General features: G+C 39.0%; 1 protein-coding gene across 2 annotated transcripts in view; it reads left to right on the top strand.

Moving 5' to 3' along the window:
• The window catches only part of met (MET proto-oncogene, receptor tyrosine kinase), a 123743-nt gene extending 109232 nt beyond the window's left edge, over positions 1-14511 (top strand). For both annotated transcript variants that reach the window (XM_030137375.1, XM_030137374.1), the window contains 6 exons: positions 243-323; positions 2911-3092; positions 3189-3298; positions 4868-5033; positions 5123-5259; positions 10659-14511. In XM_030137375.1, the coding sequence (XP_029993235.1) occupies positions 243-323; positions 2911-3092; positions 3189-3298; positions 4868-5033; positions 5123-5259; positions 10659-10965 (983 nt within the window). In that variant the 3' untranslated portion in view covers positions 10966-14511. The remainder of the gene's footprint in view (positions 1-242; positions 324-2910; positions 3093-3188; positions 3299-4867; positions 5034-5122; positions 5260-10658) is intronic.
• The last annotated feature ends 5792 nt before the right edge of the window (positions 14512-20303 follow it).

The following is a 20303-nucleotide window of genomic DNA, read 5'->3' as shown; positions in this document are numbered from 1 at the left end:
TAATTATCACTGAAATACTTGTCTGTGTTCAGCGATTGGGAGGGTTTAGGTGACATGTCCTTCACCCCTTCACCTGAATCCAACCAGGACTCATCTGGTCTTTAACGTGTTCATCTCATATATCACTGTGCTTTCAGACACAGTGCTTCTTTTATATTAGATGAAGTAAAGTAGCTCAGGATGCTTGTGCAGGTTTGGTCATGAATTAATTCTGACTAACATCCTCATGCTGGTTCCTGCAGGTCACTTTGGATGTGTTTTCCATGGAACACTTCTGGAGCCAGACGGTCAGAAGCAGCACTGTGCCGTCAAATCTCTGAACCGTGAGTATGATAATGTCATTTAGCGAGAACAACCACACCTTTTAGAAAGCTGACAAATGGAGGGATGAACCCAAACACAGACTCAAAGATATATGTGCAATTTTGAGCATGTAGGAAGTCAACTTGAGTTCTTTTGTCTAATTGTAAAATAAAGCAAGAATCCAACTTGGAGTGATTAAATCCAAGGAGCAGATTCTTGTTCAAATATACTTATGTCCACATTTCCATCTGAGTATATTCCATTCTCATTGTATGATATCACAGTAGCAGTAAGATCTCATCCTATTAGAGCCTCGAACCCTTTCTAGCTGCAGACAATGGTGATAAATGAGCATCCAATGGCGAGGTCGGCATCAGGGTCCCTTTAATCGTATAAACTGTCACACGCAGTGAGAGATTGATGCTAGAAATATATGGAGTAAAGATTTGACGCAGCCTCCAGAGCCCTGTACCACAGAGCAATGGCCGGAGCTCAACATGCTTAGAGTTAGCCCCTAGAGACCTCAGCCCTTTATTACCCCACCCCCAGAAGGGGAGGCAAGGGGTATTGTTTTTGGTTCGGTTTGTGTCTTTGTTTGTTTGTTTGTTAACACTTTAGTAGCAAAACTTGGTTGAATTCATACCAAATTGGGTTTCTAGATTACCAGTGACCCAGAATGGATCTCATTACATTTTGGGAAAAGTAGGTCAAAGTTCACATTTTTTGTGAATTTTTAAAATCTATTTTTTCCCATTTACTTATCATGGCCAGAATTTGTCTATGCTGTCTATGTCTGTGCTGACATGATGACATCAGCTGGATCAATACTAAAATAAGCTACAATATGTGTGAGGGGTGGGGTTTGTTGTGCCTGGCACCACTTGTTAGGTTTAGTGATTTCCAAAGGCACCCTGTTGTCTTAGGTTTCCTTTTGTTTTACTTGGACCTCAAGTTGAAGCTTTTCACATCAAGTCATGTCATTTTCAGGTTAACCTTAAATTTCAACTTGTATTTATACAAAAATACAAGAATCATAAGCCAAAGAATCATAAGCCACAGGGATTGACTTGACCTAGATGAAGTAAAGATGTAATAATTCTCACCAGTTTATGTTCAAAATAGTTTCTCCAGCTGCTCGAAGAAACACTGTTTTATTGAAAGAGCTTTCTGATTGAGGAAATTGTTAGTGAGATAGTTAAGTTTCTGGAGCACGGCGCCAAATTCATATCTTGCCTTGGGCGCCAAAATGGCTAGAATCAGCCCTGGATGGGAGTCTGCTGGGGTGCTGAAAAGGAGGTTGAACATGACAAATTCATGGGGCCCAGTATTTGTAAGATCAGCGGTATAAGAGAGGTACAGAAGTCTGGAGGCAAATGGTGAAAGTACGTAAAGTTTCAGTTTCATTTTCATGTAAGTGACGTTGTGTATGGATCTCACCCCCACCTACATTACCCCCCCCCCCCCCCCCCCAACCTGCTATAGGGAATTTATACATCGTACTGTACATAAGTTTGTTTCTCTGCTCAGTCAATGAGCCACTCTAACCCGACCCCCAAATAAAGTGTCCAGGGTAACCCGCTGATCTGCCCCTAACTAATTTCTTTGAATATGATTCTTTCTTTGAATTTCTTGAAAACTAATACTAAAACTAAACTAAACTAAACTAAAACAAAGCATTCAGGAAAAAAAATGACAACTAATAAAACTAACAAACCTGCTCTTAAAACTAACTGAATTAGAGAAAAAAATACTCAAATACTAAGTAAAACTTAACTATAATTAAAAATCCAAAACTATTATAAACTTGGTTCAGACTGCCACTAAAGGCTGAGCCATAAAGACCCGTTTTCTTCAGCCTATGGGTCTAACCAGATTACAGCAGATCCAGCAGAGGGCAGGACACCAGAGGCAGGGAGGCAATTGGCAAATGGGGATTTGGTCCGGGTCAGGTCTGATCAAGGGTTTTCTCTGAGGGTTTTTATTTTGACTCGATTTCCATCGTCATCCGTACTCCCCAAAGGTTTATGGGGACTGACCTTAATGCTTCAGTGAGGACACAGACAGTGCCTGAAGATCCAGGCAATACATACTCAAATCCTCCCAAAAATATTCCGTAAGGGGTGATTCTCCCTGTCTGTTTAATTGGCTTCATGCTTAACTTTTCCAGAGGAGCACATAAAGTCACAATGAAAATGTGTTTTTCACATTTACAAGCAAAAGGATGTCATTTATTTTGATTTATTTAATAATTATGTCATTATTAATATCTTAAACTGCATAAAATATAGAAATAGAATGAATGACTTTCTCTGTGTTTTAAACACAAAAAAAAGTCTGTTGAGTCCATTTAGACACAGAGGATTTCACTAATCTATAGCATCATCTCAACTCAAATACAGTTGGATGAACTTTGCGCAAAGCTGCACTCTGATTGGCTCTTGATGTTATCCCTTACATTGACACTTCCTGGATTTAGCAGTTACTTACCTCAACAGATCTCCATATGATCTTTTGTATAGATCCACCGGCCATAAGTAGAAGCTTCGGTTTTATAAAGTAAAGAGGTCGGAGTAGTTTCTTAAACCTGTTGTGATTGTCCATGCCCAGGAATCACAGACTTGGAGGAGGTGTCCCAGTTCCTGAAGGAGGGCATCATCATGAAGGACTTCAGCCACCCCAACGTCCTCTCTCTGCTGGGGATCTGTCTGCCTCCAGAGGGTTCCCCACTTGTTGTTCTGCCCTACATGAAACATGGAGACCTGCGGAACTTTATACGCGACGAGGGACATGTAAGGCTTCATCAGAACAAAATGCCTACATTTCTTAGACATACATCCTCTCCATAATGTTTTCTGGCAGTCCTCTAACAGTTCTTTGCCCTCCAGAACCCAACCGTTAAAGACCTGATGGGCTTCGGGCTGCAGGTGGCCAGAGGGATGGAGTATTTGGCCAGCAAAAAGTTTGTCCACAGGGACCTCGCTGCTAGGAACTGCATGTGAGTTGAGTCATTAGGCTTAGTTATAATATACACAATAAAACACTCACTGGAAAGAGTTAAAGCCACAGACTTAAGTAAATGTTGGACAAATCTTCCATGATGTCATCCATGTCATTTTATCACCTTATCTCTGTGAAATGTGTAGAGTTAGAATAGACTATTAATACTAACTCCGGAGGATTGTTTGGACAATATTGCACTGCTCTATAGATTGTAGTATTATCATAAGGGGAAGGAATGGGCAAAAACAGACAGAGCTTTAAAAGTGTGAACTGAATCTTCTGAAGCTTTTGAAAACCACAATCTACATAAGACATAAGAACACTGAGACTCAAATAAATATAGGAAGTGAATCCTCAATATTTTTAACTGGACTGGTTTTGTCTTGAAAATGTTTCATCTCTCATCACTGAGACTTCATCAGTTTTATTTGCAGCTAGCGGAAAGCAGACTTATAAACGTGTAGGAGGAGTGGTCTATGGAGGTTACTTTTCCACAAATGTTAATGACCTTAAAGTAGCATATGATTTTCATCACAAATTTTTTTTTCAAATTTGCAAAATACGAGTGATGGCCTAATTATCACTAATCCATTAGTTTTTTCATGCTTACATACCTGAATCACCTCCCTCACAGCAAACAACTTCGAAGATGACTCATGAATTATAAACACAGTTGGCTTGTTGAGATAACAAACCAAAGCATCACTCTGGCCTTTTCAGAAATTTTGTCACAAAGTGCATTGTGGGAATGGGAATTCCACGCAGCCACAGCAGCCACAAAGATGGTGACCAAGTGAAAGCAGTTTCTCAAAAATTCGGCAAGAAAACAAGTCAGCTCGCTACAATGTAAAATTATACAGTCAACCAGGGTTGTTTTAATGAATGAGTCTAGTCGGTGGATGGAGGTATAGGTGACATTTAGGTTCAGCACTCATGAAGAGATAGCAAAATTGCTGATGTGTGGAATTCCCATTACCACAATCCACTTCGCAACAAAATTTCCGAAAAGGCCCAAGTGACGTTTCGATTTGTTATGTAAACAACTGTGTTTATGATGGAGTCATCTTCAATGGCTGAAACACTCATGCACAGAAAGACTAATGGATTAGTGATAATTAGGCTATGACTCGGGATTTACAAATTTGGAAAAAAAAATTGTGATGAAAGTCATACGCTGCTTCAAGTGTCAGGGCTGTAGATCCTGAGTTTAAGGCTCAACAGCGGGTCTTTTGTCTGAGTTTTAGGGTCATTGAAAAGGGGGGGTTGTTGTCCAAGTCCTTCGGGGGGGGGGGGGCTTGATTGCTGAGCGTGTAACGTTGTTTGTTGAGAACTGTTTGGAGAGGCTGTTTAAAATTGTGCTGTACGTTTTTGACAAGTAGTGTCTCAGACCACCACTTACAGGTTTATAAATCCACTTTCCCCCACCAGCAAATAGAACCAGTAGTGTTTTTAAAAACAAAACCACTCCAGTTGAACTTCGAAAAACTAAAAAAGATGAACAATGCCCTGAGCAAATGAGAATTTACGTGGATAGAATTGAAGTGAATTATCTTTGTCCTGACAGGCTGGATGAGAGCTACACGGTGAAGGTGGCAGACTTTGGATTGGCCAGAGATGTTTATGATAAAGAATATTACAGCGTCCACAATAAGAGTGGAGTGAAGCTGCCAGTCAAATGGATGGCTCTGGAAAGTCTACAGACCCACAAGTTCACAACCAAATCTGACGTGGTGAGGAGTGATACCTTCATGTCATTTCTGAACGTTAAAACACAAGTGAGGGAGTGGGTACCTTATGTTTGTGTACATTGTTTTCCCAGTGGTCGTTTGGTGTGTTGCTGTGGGAATTGATGACTCGTGGAGCCCCGCCTTACTCTGATGTGAACTCCTTCGACATCACTGTGTTCCTGCTCCAGGGGAGGAGGCTGCTACAGCCCGAGTTCTGCCCCGATGCACTGTGAGTACAAACACTAACAAAGTGCTGATTGGTAATGTTAATTTTAGGTATTGTGTATGTATTATTATGGGTAAAATGCAGAGACTGAAGGGATAATAAAGTCAGTTGACATCAACAAATAACACACAAACTCAATAGCAGACTTTGAAGGGTTAGTTTGGATATTTTGAATTTGAGATTCTTACCCATACTGCAGCACGTGAAGGTCAGTTTGGAGAAGCTGATTGAAATACTTACACAGAACATGAGCAGTGGGATACACAGACAACTACAAAAGTCAGTGTCGGTTTTACTAAATAATAAAAGGAATCTTGAACTTACATTCTTCTCTTCATTAGGCCGTAATTCTTTGACAAATCAGCCTTTTTACCTCACTAAACATGGGAGTAGCTGGTCTACTCCTACATCCATCTATGTGTGTGACTTCAGTGTTTTAAAATGTTACTTTGGATGTAAACTAGCAAACAAATGAACTCATCAAAGCAGGACAGCCTGTCTGATGGAAGATAAAGCACTGAAAAGTGAAATTGGGTTTCTAAAACAGTGTCTACTAGAAGCACTCAGAGAGCGCAGACCTCCGCCAATCATGCTGATCAGTGGCCCCCCACGCCAAGGAGGTTATGTTTTTGCCAGGGTTTGTTTGTTTGTTTGTCTGTCTGTCTGTCTGTTTGTCTGTCCGTTAGTGTGCAATATAACTCAAAAAGTTATGGACAGATTTTGATGAAATTTTGTGGTCTGCACCCACCCCCACCCCCGTGGGCCCCCCCACCCCCGATCACCACCAAAATTTAATCATTTCTTCCTTATCCCATTTCCAACAAACCCAGAAAATTTCATCAAAATCTATCCATAACTTTTTGAGTTATGTTGCACACTAACGGACAGACAGACAAACAGACAGACAAACAAACAAACAAACCCTGGCAAAAACATAACCTCCTTGGCGGAGGTAATAAAATACTTTTCACTGCTGCCTGTTTCTACAGCAGTTCATTGTCAGCATTTTTGTCATCTTCTCCATCTACTCTAGGAGTCCACTGGTTACGGATCAATACCTCATACAACACTTTAACAAAACCCACACTCACCCTTTAAAACACTCCACACCTCAGATAATGTGAGTGAAAACTCAAAATGCTGCACTTGAACGCATCTTAAAGACAGGCAGAGAGTGAAATCAGAAGAGAGCAGCAGTGGGGGAAAAAAAGGTAAAATATCTGTGCAAGCATGGATGTTGTAAATCAAAACCACTCAACTTTAGGCCATCCATCATCGTCCTCGGCGAAAGTCAGCAGCACATTCACAGCTCCTCAGCCGAGCGTTACATCTCACCAAGGACGCAGGTCAAATACAAGTCGCCATTCTAGCTTTACCACAAAACACAAGTGAAACTTCAGCACCTGGGTGCTATTTTTTGTAGTTGTCTCTATTTGTAGCTAAGCACACAGTGTGGTGTTTAAGTGCTGCTGCTCCTAAAGTTCAACCATCAATCAAAGCAGAGCTGGCAGCCCTCAGATGACCATTTATTCTTCCATTTTCTGTCAACCGGGCTGGAGTTTCTTCAGTTTTCTTTGGATGTACTCACATTAGAAGTCAAACTTTTCTGATATGCTGTAGTGAAAATTGATAGCTATGACTTGTATTTGTTGGATTGCTTTGGACAAACTTACAGATAGACTGTATTGACTGATTGTTTTCAAAGCTTAACATTAGTGGAAACGAGAAAGAAAAGCATTCCTGTGGATAAGACGCTGTGATCAATGAGCAAGTTACAGATGGGTCAATTTGGATAATGCACAAAAAATAGAAAGCAGTGATTTCAAAATGTATTTTGTCTTGTCTTTTGCTGCAGACAGTGTCAAGATGAGATGTTTAATGTTTTGTCTGGTCAGTTGTTTCGACATTCAGGCCTGAAACATTCCAAAAGAAGCTGAGACTAGAGCAATTTAGGACAAGCAGTCTGGTGAAAACTTGAATGATCATCTTAAACAGGTTACTTTAAACATATTGTGGTTCAAAAGCTGGGCTTTAAGAAAATAAATTACATTTTTAAGAAGAAACAGGAGAAGGGATTTTGATATTTTAGCCTCTATGGTGCAGAGCAGAATGAAAAGATTCAAGGAGACCGGACAAATTTCTGTACATGTTGATCTAAATCCTCAACACAAAGCCAACTTTTGTGCAGTATTTTGTAACACACAAAAATTTGCTCTCAACAGCCAATGAAACCTCTGGCTAAAACACATATCAGTTTTTTCCTGTTGCTGTTTTGCATCTTTGCTTTTAATATAGTAATATTAATGCAATAAAAAATCTAAATCAATTTTCAGCGTCAGATTTATTGTCATTGTTAAAAAGCAAGTCTAAAAACAATTAAATGCTGCTTAGCAACTTCAATAAAACTCAGCAGGGTAAAAAAAATATAGTTAAAATAAAGTTAAAATTGTGATGAAATAAAATTTTATACATAGAAGAGACAGGAATTCAGCTCTATAATAGTCAGATTTGACCCATTTTTGGAATAGATATACATTTGCTGTAAAAATTCAATGCTGAGTCAACTTTTGAATTAACCACAACACAGACATTATTCACTTTCACACAGAGATCTCGGAAAAAAGGTGAGATGGTGATCCCACCTTTTTTCCACCACTGACCGATTTCCACAGCCAAGTCAAAGGAGTAACAGAGGTGAGACAGGCTGGACTTTTACACAGCGGACCTGTGTTTCAGAGTCAAAGAGGCAGTGACGTAGCACAGCGTATAGTGTGATGTATAACTTGCATCTCTGAAATACCCCGAGCATAGCAGTGTTGCTAACCTCTCCAGAGTCACCCTGCCTCTCACCATTCCACAAATGTTAGCATGGATAGAGTCCTTCGTCCAAAGTGACAGCAGATCTCGGCGTCTCCCCAGTTCAACATCTTTCTGGTCACGTCGCATTTTTAAATCTCCCCGGCGCAGGGGTTGCACACATAATACATCATCAAAATGACACCTTGGTTGCAGAACAAGAGGTGTTCCTTTGACATAGCTTTCCAGAATCATGATTCCACCTTTTTCACGGTTCTGTTACTACCTCCAGAGGCATTACAAAGCCACGATAAAGGAGGGACTAAATGATCCCACCATTTTGGTTACACAGTCATCATTCCGGAATAAAGGTGAAATATTGCTGTAACACAAGTGCTGTTTAAAGTGATTGTAATGATTTTCCAATTTTTATTGGCTGTTAATTGTGGTTTGTGATTCATAAGTACATGTTGATAAACTGTTAATTGTAACATCCAACCAGTCAAATGGTTCAGTGGGTGGGACTGAGCTTGCAGAGTCTTGATGACCTAAACAGAATACCCATGATGCCACTGCATTGAATATTGTAACTCAGTAAGCAGTTTTGCATCCAAAATGTACATACATTTTTTACAGAATTTTCAGAAAGTCAGCACCAACCTACATCATGCACATTTCCATTCACTGCTGTTCTGGTAGTATCATATAGATGAAGTAAGAACTATTTCTTTCTGCAGCTCTTTGCACATGGTGGAGTTTTGTTGCTGTGTCCATCTAGCATGTCTTATTTATTCATTGAACCTTACATTCTCCCTATCGCTCCACACAGAGACACAATCTCACAAGCGCTTTTGCAACATTTTGAAATTTAGTCAAATTTGTGTCATTTGTACTCTGCATATTAAAAATGTGCCTAAAAATGGCTGGAAATTCACATAATGAGTGACAGAACCATATGGGCTCAGGGTTACTGTGCAAAACCCACAATTTAGAATTACATCCATAAATGACAATTCAATCTTTGCAAAAAAAAAAAAAAAAAAAAACCTGATGTGAAAAGTGACTATTACTGTCATATTCTCCTGACTTCGATCCAAAGCTTGTCTTTCCAGCTGTTTCACATCACATTACTCAAAGTTTTTACCTCATTACTCATCCTTAACTGCCCCATCTGTCCTGTTTGGCAAGAAGTCAGATGCATTTATAAAAGAAAGGACCAGACAATAAAATTAGATCAAAGCACCTTTCTGTTGTTATGTATCAACTCTTTCTGATTTTCCCATAAAAGGTGACAGGACATCTACTTTAGTGACACTTTACATTAGTTTATTTAACACCATCTTTTAAAATCAATGCCAAGTGTGATCTCATCCTGTTCAGTCACTGTTAAACTATAAAGTCTGTGGAAATGAGGGGGCCATGGAAGTGGATCGTTCAGGTGAGGGAGGCCGAGGTCCAAAAGTTCCCAGGCTGTAAATTAAACAGAGTCATTGGCTTCTGATGCACGTCTGCCAACATTCTCATAATTCTTCACTCATGATTGTTCACAGGGCATTGTGGTGATAGCAGACGCTGGCAGATATCTCTAACGTGTTGTAATGGAGCCATTTTTCTTCATTTTTAACAATGATTCAGTGCCCAGAAATGGAAATAAAAACAGAACAATGGCCATAGCAACGGCGTTGAGCTCTTCTGCAGGATGATAAAAATGGCTGGTGTAAAATTTCCAACTTATCTAGGAGATAAATGTAAAATAACAGCAGTTGTAAGATGTTTTCATTTGTTAAAACTTTTATGTGGCCTGTGAGAGAGGAATCAGCTGCAACATAGGCTTTCGGACTAACAAACAACTGAATAAATTATTAAACTCTGCTTTTGCATTGGCAAAGTAGATAAATTCCCCTGGAGTTCAAAAGGAGGGTAACAGATGATTGAATACTGGATGGAAGGCTAAAAAAAAAAGAAATGAAAAAAGGTCATGGCAGACTGAAAACAGAAAAAACAAATCTGACAGCTGAACAGGATGAAGGAAAACTAAACATACGTAAACCCAGGTCGTACAGAAAACAGTAAGAATTTACTGAGTGTCCCTCTGAACTTTAACATAGCTCTATCATTGTTACAAACCTTTATTTCTATGATGTAGACAAATCTAATACAAGTCCCATCAGCTCCAGATTTTTTTGTGTTAACATAAGGGCTGATTAGAAAATATGAGCAACTTTAGGGTAAATTGCTTAGGATACATTATTGATCGATTAGAATTTATTTTAAAAATCACACTTTGGCCATGTTTAAGCCAACAACACAAGACATTGATTCAAGGAAAAAAAATCAACAACAAAAGTTAGATGCATGTGATTGTAAATTACAAATAAGTACAAGAGCCTGTATTGAAATATGACTTAATTTTTTTCCCCCTTTAATATAAATCCTTGTCAAACTGGCAAATGATGGTGAGAACTCTTTCCTTTTGTCTAATCCTTACTCCTCTTCTCTCCTATTACCTTGTCTCCTCACCTTTTCTCCTCTTACCTCCTCATTTCCTCTCCTCTCCCTTGTCTATTCCTGCTCTTCTGTCCTCCATCACCTCTTCTTCTCTCCAGCTACACGGTGATGATTGAGTGTTGGCACCCGAAGCCTGAGCGCCGGCCCTCCTTCTCAGAGCTGGTGTCCCGCATCTCCTCCATCTTCTCGAGCTTCAGCGGCGAGCACTACGTCCTGCTCAACACCACCTATGTCAACATTGACAAGATGAGCCCCTACCCCTCCCTTCTTGCCTCCTCTTCATCCTCTTCCTCCTCCACCAACCCCATCACGGCCTTGTCCTCATCGTCTGACACCTCCACCTCCACCTCCCTGCCCACCCAGTCCTCCTTCTTCTGCCATGTAGAGCGAGACTGCTGCACCTGAGGAGAACAAACCGAAAAAGGTGAAAAGATTCAAGAAAGTAGTAAGGTGATGAAGAACTACTGTATGTAAACACTGGACACTGTATGCTGAGGAAAAACAGCTGGTGGAGCTTTGACTGTTCACTCAATGTACATAGATTGACTTCCATGTTCTCGAGCATCGTCAACTTCCTTCCACCCGCCTTTCTGACTTTTCATCGACCCCGGGGGAGCATGAGGTTGGCCTTCATGCATCAGTTACACAGAACAGGAGCCCTTCCTCAAATATCAGACAAATCCACTGTCACAAAAGCACAAGGCCGTTCGTCAAGCTCCAAAATCTCGATGCCTGCTGGCGGACGGGAGATTTGTGTTTCCGCTGTCCTCTGGGTGGCATGTTCTTTAATACACGGATGTGGCTCGGACCATTTTGCTGTCTGTAATGTGAATGTTCGACAAATGGCCATGCATTGTGTCAGATACACCTCCACAAACCAAAAGAAGACTATACACCACCCTGCGCCTGCACTCAGACCAACAGAATGAGCCCTGCAATGATTGATTCAACGCCTTGGGTGGATAAAATCAAGGTCACTGATGCCAGGTAAAAGGGGAAAGCTGTGTGGGAGTTGAGAAAAGAAAAAAAAAGCCCCTGCTGCCTGTGTGCAGTTCACTGGATGCTTTATTTGTGTAATTATCTTTGAAACATTAACCTCTGATGTGCTCGGGAAAAAAAAAATCATCTTGCTGCCTTGCCATGACTCACCTGTGTGGAATCCCCAGATGTTTCAGAGAGGGAAAAGAGTTGGAAGCACTTTTTGTGTTTCTGTATTTGAAACGTCCTGTCATGTCAAAACAGTGCAAATCTGACAACATGTACACACTTGAAAGCTTTGAGAGAAGGAATAGAACAAATGAGAGCCATGTCCGTGGCTTTGTTTTTTTTGAGAGGATTAACTATCAAATTTACTTACTGTTTGTCAGATCTATTTTCTGTTTTGCTTAACTTGCATTGTATTGACAGAAATGTAAGATACACCTTAGTAGGAGACTTAAGAGCTTGAAGCCAGAAGATTTTAAACCCAGGTTTAGTTTTGTTTAAAGGGGCAATTTGTGAAATTATGTTTCGTAAACTGACTCCAGGTTTCAACAGAGGGAGCAACGTTCCAGCAAAAAGTTCTGCTTAATTAGTTTTGGTTCTTTAACAGGAATTTTTGTAAAATTCTTGGTTCCATCTACTTAACCAGCCCACATTTCCACTGTATTTGATTGGAAATAATCAGCCATAGCCTGTTTTTAGTTCATTATTTGTTCTTCAGGTGAAATCAGTTTGTGCTACTTTTTAGCTTAGCGTTAAACTCTATGGTAGGGCTGGGTGATCTAATGATCTTAGCTTGTGATTGATTCATCATAAGATCTACTTTTCAGAGGAATCATACAGATCATGTCATCAACAAATAAATAAATAACTGCTGACTAAACTTTGCTACTTAGCTAACATTTATTTTAAATGTTAAATGTTTTTAAACCTCCAGAAACCAGAGGAAAACCTACTTTGGTTGAAACTTGCCTATATCTTAGAAGAAACAAGAAAAGTTTCATTCAGAATGTGGATCATCATTTTACCTCAAAAGATTCTCATATGATCTTTAGGCTATATCACCCAGCCCTACTCAGTAGATACTGAAAAATCACCAAACACTGGGTTTAATCAGCAGATATTGCAATTATTTTTTGCTCCACCAGTTTATCAGACTTCTACACTGCCATTTTCATCTCCATCATTTTTTTCCAACTTGTAGAATATGTCATGACCTCATTGCTTCACATGTCAGGTCTAGATAAAAACCTATTTTTTTAGTTTCTGCTGGAAAACAATGGTTCAGATTTCAAACCAACATATTTTTAGTCAAAACATTCAAAAGAAGTCTGTAACACCACTGTTTTAGAAAAAATATAAGTGCAGCAAAGTCATATATTGGTGGCATATGGAATGATTTGTTTTGACATCAGCTACACTAATGATCTGTTTTAAATAATCCAACCAAGGTCAGAACATCAGGTTTGTTTGTTATATAAAATTGCCTCAAATTGTTAGATATTTGTTATCTACCAACCTAGCAATGTAGAAGACACAATAAATGGACAAACTTTACTGGTATTGCTTTGCTGTCATTGAGGCAAAAGTGCTGATGCAGCTAAACATTAACAGATGCCCCAAGTTTTTAAAAAAATGTATTACTATATGAACTCCTGCTTTGTTTGATTTCTGTCACATCTTTTCTTTGCTGCTGAATGTGGTTCTTTGCAGAAGTCGCTGGTGGTCATGATGGTCACATGACAAGAGCTTCATTGTCATTGTTTTTACCATTTACTGTTTGTCTCAGACAATGAAAAGGGGTTAGAAGTTAAAGTAATGCCAGGTCCAGGGTAGCTGGTGAAGTCAATTTCAATTAAAGCCTCTCCAACACAATAGATTGATGGTGACCTGTTGATAATTTCACTTAATTTTTGGATATCAGAAAAAAAAAAAAATTAAAAATTGCCCCTTTAATGAAGTGTCAAAATGTTTTGTTTTGTTAGGTTTATTGCAACTGGATGATGATTGTTTTTTTGTCACTATGAAGAAATATTTGTATTTGTAAAGGACCATACCAGTTTGTTTCCAGTGAAGTTTTTTATTTTATTCGCACATTTTCTTAAGCATGTCATGCACTTCACCGTCCATAAACAGATACACAAGTGAGGAACATAGAACAAAATGTAGAGTAATTCCATTGACTGGAACTAAAGAAACACATCAATCTGAGTTAAGATTATAAAAACCTTTGCATATTGCATGTTGAGTTGTCTTTTTTTGTCAAGCCACTTTTTGCCTCTTTTATTTTTTCCCTTAACTGAAGATTAAAAGGAAACATAAGAGAAAATGAGGATGATGAGCCAAAAAAACAAAAAAACATCAGCTATAGATTTAACAAGTATAAACCCTCTGGTATGGTCCTTGAAGCCCCTGTTGAATCTTTTCCCTGAATTTTTGGAGTATTTTCTTTTAATCTGAGTGGCCACTGATGTGACCAGGCTAATGACGACAGGTGAATGTTTGCTATGACAAGAAAATTGCTGTACTATAGTTTTGTATAGATCATGAGCCTCTTCTTAAAGTCTGGTCCACTGGGAAGGCTGGAGATGAGGAGCTAGAGACGAATACAATGAGCAAATCCAACAATGATGGAATCTGTTTTGGACACACAAGCCACTGCCATTTTATAAGTAAGGGTAATGAACTTCACCTCGGATGGACTGTCATTCTGCTTCATCACTGCTCAGTTGTTATGAAAAGAGTTGAACAAACTGCAGCTGAATCCACCACAAAACGGACGAAGCTACACAAAGCTTGTGACTACTTTGATCATGTGACTATCCACCTCTTTACTTGTGCTGTTCTTTACTTGTGCTGTTCTCTGTATGTACATATGATTTTGTTGTTGATTAAAGTAGATCCTGAAGGTACCTGTTCATCTGTAATGTCAAATAAACTTTGTCAGTGTAATAAAGCTATACTACCAGAGTTAAGTACTGTTTTTACACATCCTTTGTTTTACAACACAATCATTCACTTTATTGTGTTTAAAGCCCCTCAGGGCGAATGTAAAGCAGGATTGTGTGTGACTGTAATTACATGTACCCATTGTTGAAATTACTACCTGCGTTCATAGTTTATTACTGCATCATGCTTTCCATACAGTAGGTGTTGTGTAACCGATGTGCAGCTGGCCTGACCTGAAAAAATAAGAGATACAGCAAAAAGATAATATTCTTAAACATGAATGTTGGTTTGAGCATCAAACATTTGATTTCCTGTATTAAATCAGTTCTATGTATACGATATATAATACTCCAAACTCAAAGTATAAAGCTCATTGTTTCCACATATCTGTATTATGGAATCAACAAAGATTTCTTCTTCAAACTAAAACTCGTAGCTGCCTTTTTTGACAGTTGGTCAAAATAACATTGTGTCCTATAGTCTATATGTGCTGCATCAGCTGATAGTTTACATTGTAGCTCTGTAAACTTATCTCTGTTTTTTAGACAGAAAACAGCCACAAACCACAAATCACCTCTGTTTTCTGTAAAGTTTATGTTATCAGTAGCTGCAGTAAAGATATGTTTGAAATCATCTAAACAAGGTCAGAATTGTCACAGTTTAGTCTGAACTGTGGAAAACAGCCAACTTTACAAAGCTAATAACACAATCAGTGTATTCCTTCATAAGTCTCTGAATCAAGCTCACCCTTGTAGAATAAATGCTGTGATTTCATTATTTTGAGAATTTGATGTTATTTAAGATGCAAAGTTATTTTTTAAGAAACATTTTTGTTTTGTTGTTTTTATTTAAGATAAGTCACACAACGGTGAAATTTGCAGCGTTAAAGTAGCATAAGGACAGTGTTATAAGGATTAAAATAGGAACATAAGTATATATTTTTTTAATTCATAAAAAGTATCAGTCACAATGCTGAACAGTGATAAATAAGCACAAAAAATTATTGCAAAAAGTATATGTGATATAAACAAGTGACAAAGTAGGCAGAGCTTACTAATACCCTCACCAGGTCACACAACACTTTGCCCTTCCTGCTCACAGATACCTGCTTACCTAGGGATTAGTTTTGAGTCTTAGCTCTAAAAACAAGTGCGCAGGTAACAATAGTGTTAAAATAAAAAATATTTAAAAGGTTTAACTTTTAAAACAAAGGTGCACTTGGAGCACCTGGTTTGGAAAAAGTGGCTATGCTAACAAACTAAATTCTCAAACTCGCCAATTAAAGCAACAAACCCAAAAATTTGAGAGAAAGTGGTATTCTACTAAACTGGAGGAACACCATTCAGCCTGGCAGGATTGTCTAAATAAATACAGGAGGACACTTTGTTCTGCTAGAGCAGTTGATTATTCACTAACAGAGGAAAATAAGGACAATCACAGGTTTCTTTTCAATAGCGACTGACAAAGAACCACAGTGCATATGAGCGCAGTATTCCTGCAACCCTCCATAACAACAATTTTATGAATATCTTCAATAATAAGACTTTGCTCATCAGAGATAAAAATTAATGGCCTCCTGTCCTCCACAAACTCCACAAATTCTTGTCCATCTTTAAATCCCTCAGAACCAGAAACCACAGAGTTGACTATTGAACCATCAATCAATCATCAAATTTTATTTGTATAGCGCCAAATCATAACAAAAGTTTTCTCATGACACTTTACATGACACATTGGTTATATGGATTGCTTTTCTCCTATAGTGTCAATCAGCTAATTTCAATAGTCTCTTCATGCAAACCATCTACTTGTCTCTTAGACCCACTTCCAACAAGGCTAATTAAAGATGCTTTACCTTTGCATAGCAGCCACCTCATCGAAATGATTAACCTGTCATTATCAACAGGCAATGTGCAACGGTCCTTTAAAGTAGCTGTAATCAAACCTCTTCTTAAAAATCCCTGCCTTGACCCTGCAGTTTTAGCTAACTATAGACCCATATCAAATCTTCCATTCATATATAATGCTGCGTTTCCAGCATATGGTACCAGCTCAACTCAACACGACTCATCCTTTTTGTGTTTCCATTATGTAAAAGAACCTGGAATCTGGTACCTGGTACTAGTTTTTTGGTATCTGCTCTGCCGAGGTTCCAAAATGGGGGAAGAGATACTAAAACGTGACGTGTAAACACTGCAGACCACTGATTGGTCAGAGAGTTGTTTCTGCATCATTGCAGTCATCAATGTGCAACCCGCCATTTTAAAAAAACAGATTTGGAAGTTTGCAGTAAATATACCAGTAGGTTAATCCACATGATGGCAGCCCGCAAAACTTCACCAGGGTAGGTCAAGGAGGATCAGACAGTTCTGTCCTTGGTAGCCAATGAAAAAATTCAGCATGAGCTTGAAAGGGCAACATGCAATGACCGAGTTAATCAGCAACTCTCTGAGTAGTATAATACTGGTACCTGAGTTGAGTCGAGCCAGTTACACATAGTGGAAACATGGCGTAGGACTCTGGAGAAAATAGTTGCCCATCAGTAATGTGACTTCCTTCAAGCTAACAGTATATTTGAGGATTTCCGGTAAGGTTTACGGAACATAATAGCACAGAAACAGCATTGGTTTAGAGTGTCCTGTTATTGTGATCAGCCTAAGGCACACCTGTGCAATAATCATGCTGTCTAATCAGCATCTTGATATGCCGCACCAGTGAGGTGGATGGATTATCTCAGCAAAGGAGAAGTGCTCACTAACACAGATTTAGACAATTCTGTGAACAATATTTGAGAGAAACAGGCCTTATTTGTACATAGAAAAAGTCTTAGATCTTTGAGATCAGCTTATGAAAAATGAGAGCAAAAACAAAAGTGCTGCGTTTATATTTTTGGTCAGTGTAAAATTGATTGATTTGATTGATTTATTTTTTCCATCCTTAACCTCCTAAATGTTTAAATGATAAATAACTTAAAAATAGGACCAATGGCCCTGTAGCTTACCGGCCAAATTAAAAGCTTTGGGAAATGTATCCAGATGCCATTTATTATCACCCAGTTATGTGTATTTATTATATTACAGAAATAGTCCATGTTTTGGTCATATTCCAATCAGATCTGTAAAAAATCCAAATTCCAACTTGGTATCATTGATACTTAGTGATTTATTGTATCAATCCACTTCCTATCTGTTATAATGGGAAAATTTCTCAAAGTCACACCAAATCCAGAATCAGATCTGGATTGAAATAATTGCAATACCTTGTGCTGACATCATCATACAGAAGCTGTAGACCAAGTTTGAAGTCAATCAGAATTGTAGTTTGGGAGAAAAAGACGACTGAAATGTTTTCCTCATAATAGCCCATGTTAAATTTTCCATAAGTTCCCAGATCCAGAAGAAGATCCTGATCAGCATGTGGCCTTTATGTTTTGGTCATCTCCCCATCAGGGCTGTACTGTAGAAATTTCAACTCAATATCATTTCTATTTACTGAGTTATTGCATCGATCCACTTCCTATCTCTTATAATGGGGAAATTTTTCAAAGTCACACCAAACCCAGAATCAGATCCAGATCCAAATAATTTCACTAACTTTTGTTGACATCATCATAAAGAAGCTGTATACCAAGTTTGAAGTCAAACAGAATTGTAGTTTCAGAGAAGAAGACGATTGAAATTTTTGTAACGGACGACAGACGACGACGACGGACGCCGCATGATGACAATAGCTTACAGCCTGTCGGCCAGTAAGCTAAAAGCCCTCAGCACGTCAAAGTTCCATCTGATAATGCACACCATGTGTATGTGATTCTACATGCATGTTACAGTACGTCTGTGTGTGTGTGTGTGTGTGTGTGTGTGTGTGTGTGTGTGTGTGTGTGTGTGTGTGTGTGTGTGTGTGTGTGTGTGGGATCAGTCAACCTCTTCATACTTCTACATAAAACCACTGCTGACTCACCCAATGACCCCTGCAGGAAACCCCTCAACCCATTGTGATATTATCAGCACCTGTTGACTCTTTGAACATGTGTGTGGTCGTGTTTTTCACTCAAACACACAGGGAACAATCACAGATACACAAACAGAAACACAAGACATATGAGGGGGAAAGTCTGGCAGTGCTGACATTTGAGGAGATTAACACAAAGAGGAGAGGCACAGTTTACCAAGGATCATGTAATGAGGGTGTAAACACAAAGCAGAAAACCCCTCTAGACTTTTGTATGTGAGATTAGTTTCCTGGAATGAGATAGAAACATTAAATTTGGCACAATAACTAGAAATTATATGGAAATGGTTCCCAAGAAACATTAGCCCAACTACTCACATGGTGGCGCTGTAATGAAGGCCCAAAAACATGTTTTCATAAGTCTGGTTGACTTGTGATAAACCAGCTCCAGCTCCACATGCTAAACAAAATTGTTTTGCACCATAAAAATCTGTCATTACAACACATCCTACTACCTAAACAAGAAAAGCACTCAAAGAGCGCAGACCTCCACCAAGGCAGATCAGTCCCCCCCCCCCGATCACCACCAAAATTTAATCATTTCTTCTTTGTGCCAGTATCAACATTTCCTGAAATTTTCATCCAAATCAGTCAATAACTTTTGAGTTATCTTGCTAACAAACAAACACATAAAGCGATGTGATCACAATACCCCCTGGCAGAGGTAACAACAGCATGAGGAAATGGCCAAATACTCTTGAAGCACCATATAGGACTGCATGACTGAGTGAAAAAGTCATAGATGATTATTGTAGACAATATTACAACTAGTCTGTTTCATCATCTTCTTCATCGTGCTTCATGTTGCAGCTTTAAAGTATTTGTTGTTTTGTTGCATCTGTTATTTATTCTCTATTTTTCACAGTTGTTAATTAACTAAAATATAACAGGACAGATAAATATGTCCCATAACCATTGTTGAGAAGACAATATAGGGATGGCAGTATTGGCCAATATTTGACCCATGTCCAGACAAAAAATGTTAGTGCGTCCCTCATTCTGAGCATACGTACATACTTCTGCCGAATTAATTTCATCCTTGGGGGGGGGGGCAACCCTGTCAATGATTAAAAACTAATTGAAATGACAGACAGGTTGTGACTGAGTTTTCTTACACATATAGCCTACATTGCTGGCACTAACTTTCACCTGAACTGAACTGCGTCCCCATGCATATAAATACATTGTATCCCTTACCTGTCTCTCTCTGTATATATCTGTATCTCTCTCTGTGTGTCTGTCTCTCAGATGTCACTCACTAGTTCAGAAAACTCTTGCTGCTGAGGTCTCAGACATCCCTTTGCTTCTGAAAGAGTTTTGAGAGTATAAATGTCAAAGAGTCCAAGGAGACAATCTCTGCAAAGTGTTTTTCTACCGTCTCCACGCTCCCTGTGTTAACAGCAGAGTGCAAATGTGGATCTAGTGCCATGAATCACATCCTCATTGATGAGTGCAACAGAATGAATGTATCCTCACTGAATAGTCTTCTCTTCATCATTGTTACGCTGAACGGCATAACAGCGGGCATAGTGTGCAAGAACATCTGTACTGAGTATGGACTGGAGGTCCCAGGGTCAAGATGGGAGACACCCCCAAAGGTAACAGAGAACAAACAGGCCAAGATCCTGTGGGACTTCCAGATCCAGACTGACAATATGGTGATGGCCAACCAGCCTGACATAGTGGTGGTGGATAAACATCGGAAGACAGTGGTAGTGATAGATGTAGCAATCCCAAGTGACAGCAACATCAGAAAGAGAGAAAACAAGAAGCTCAAGAAATACCAAGGGCTGAAAGAGGAG

This window comes from Sphaeramia orbicularis, chromosome 6, assembly GCF_902148855.1.
Source record: "Sphaeramia orbicularis chromosome 6, fSphaOr1.1, whole genome shotgun sequence".
Lineage (NCBI taxonomy): Eukaryota > Metazoa > Chordata > Actinopteri > Kurtiformes > Apogonidae > Sphaeramia > Sphaeramia orbicularis.
The sequence above is the reverse complement of the archived record's forward strand: the minus strand, read 5'-3'. Positions and strand labels throughout refer to the sequence as shown.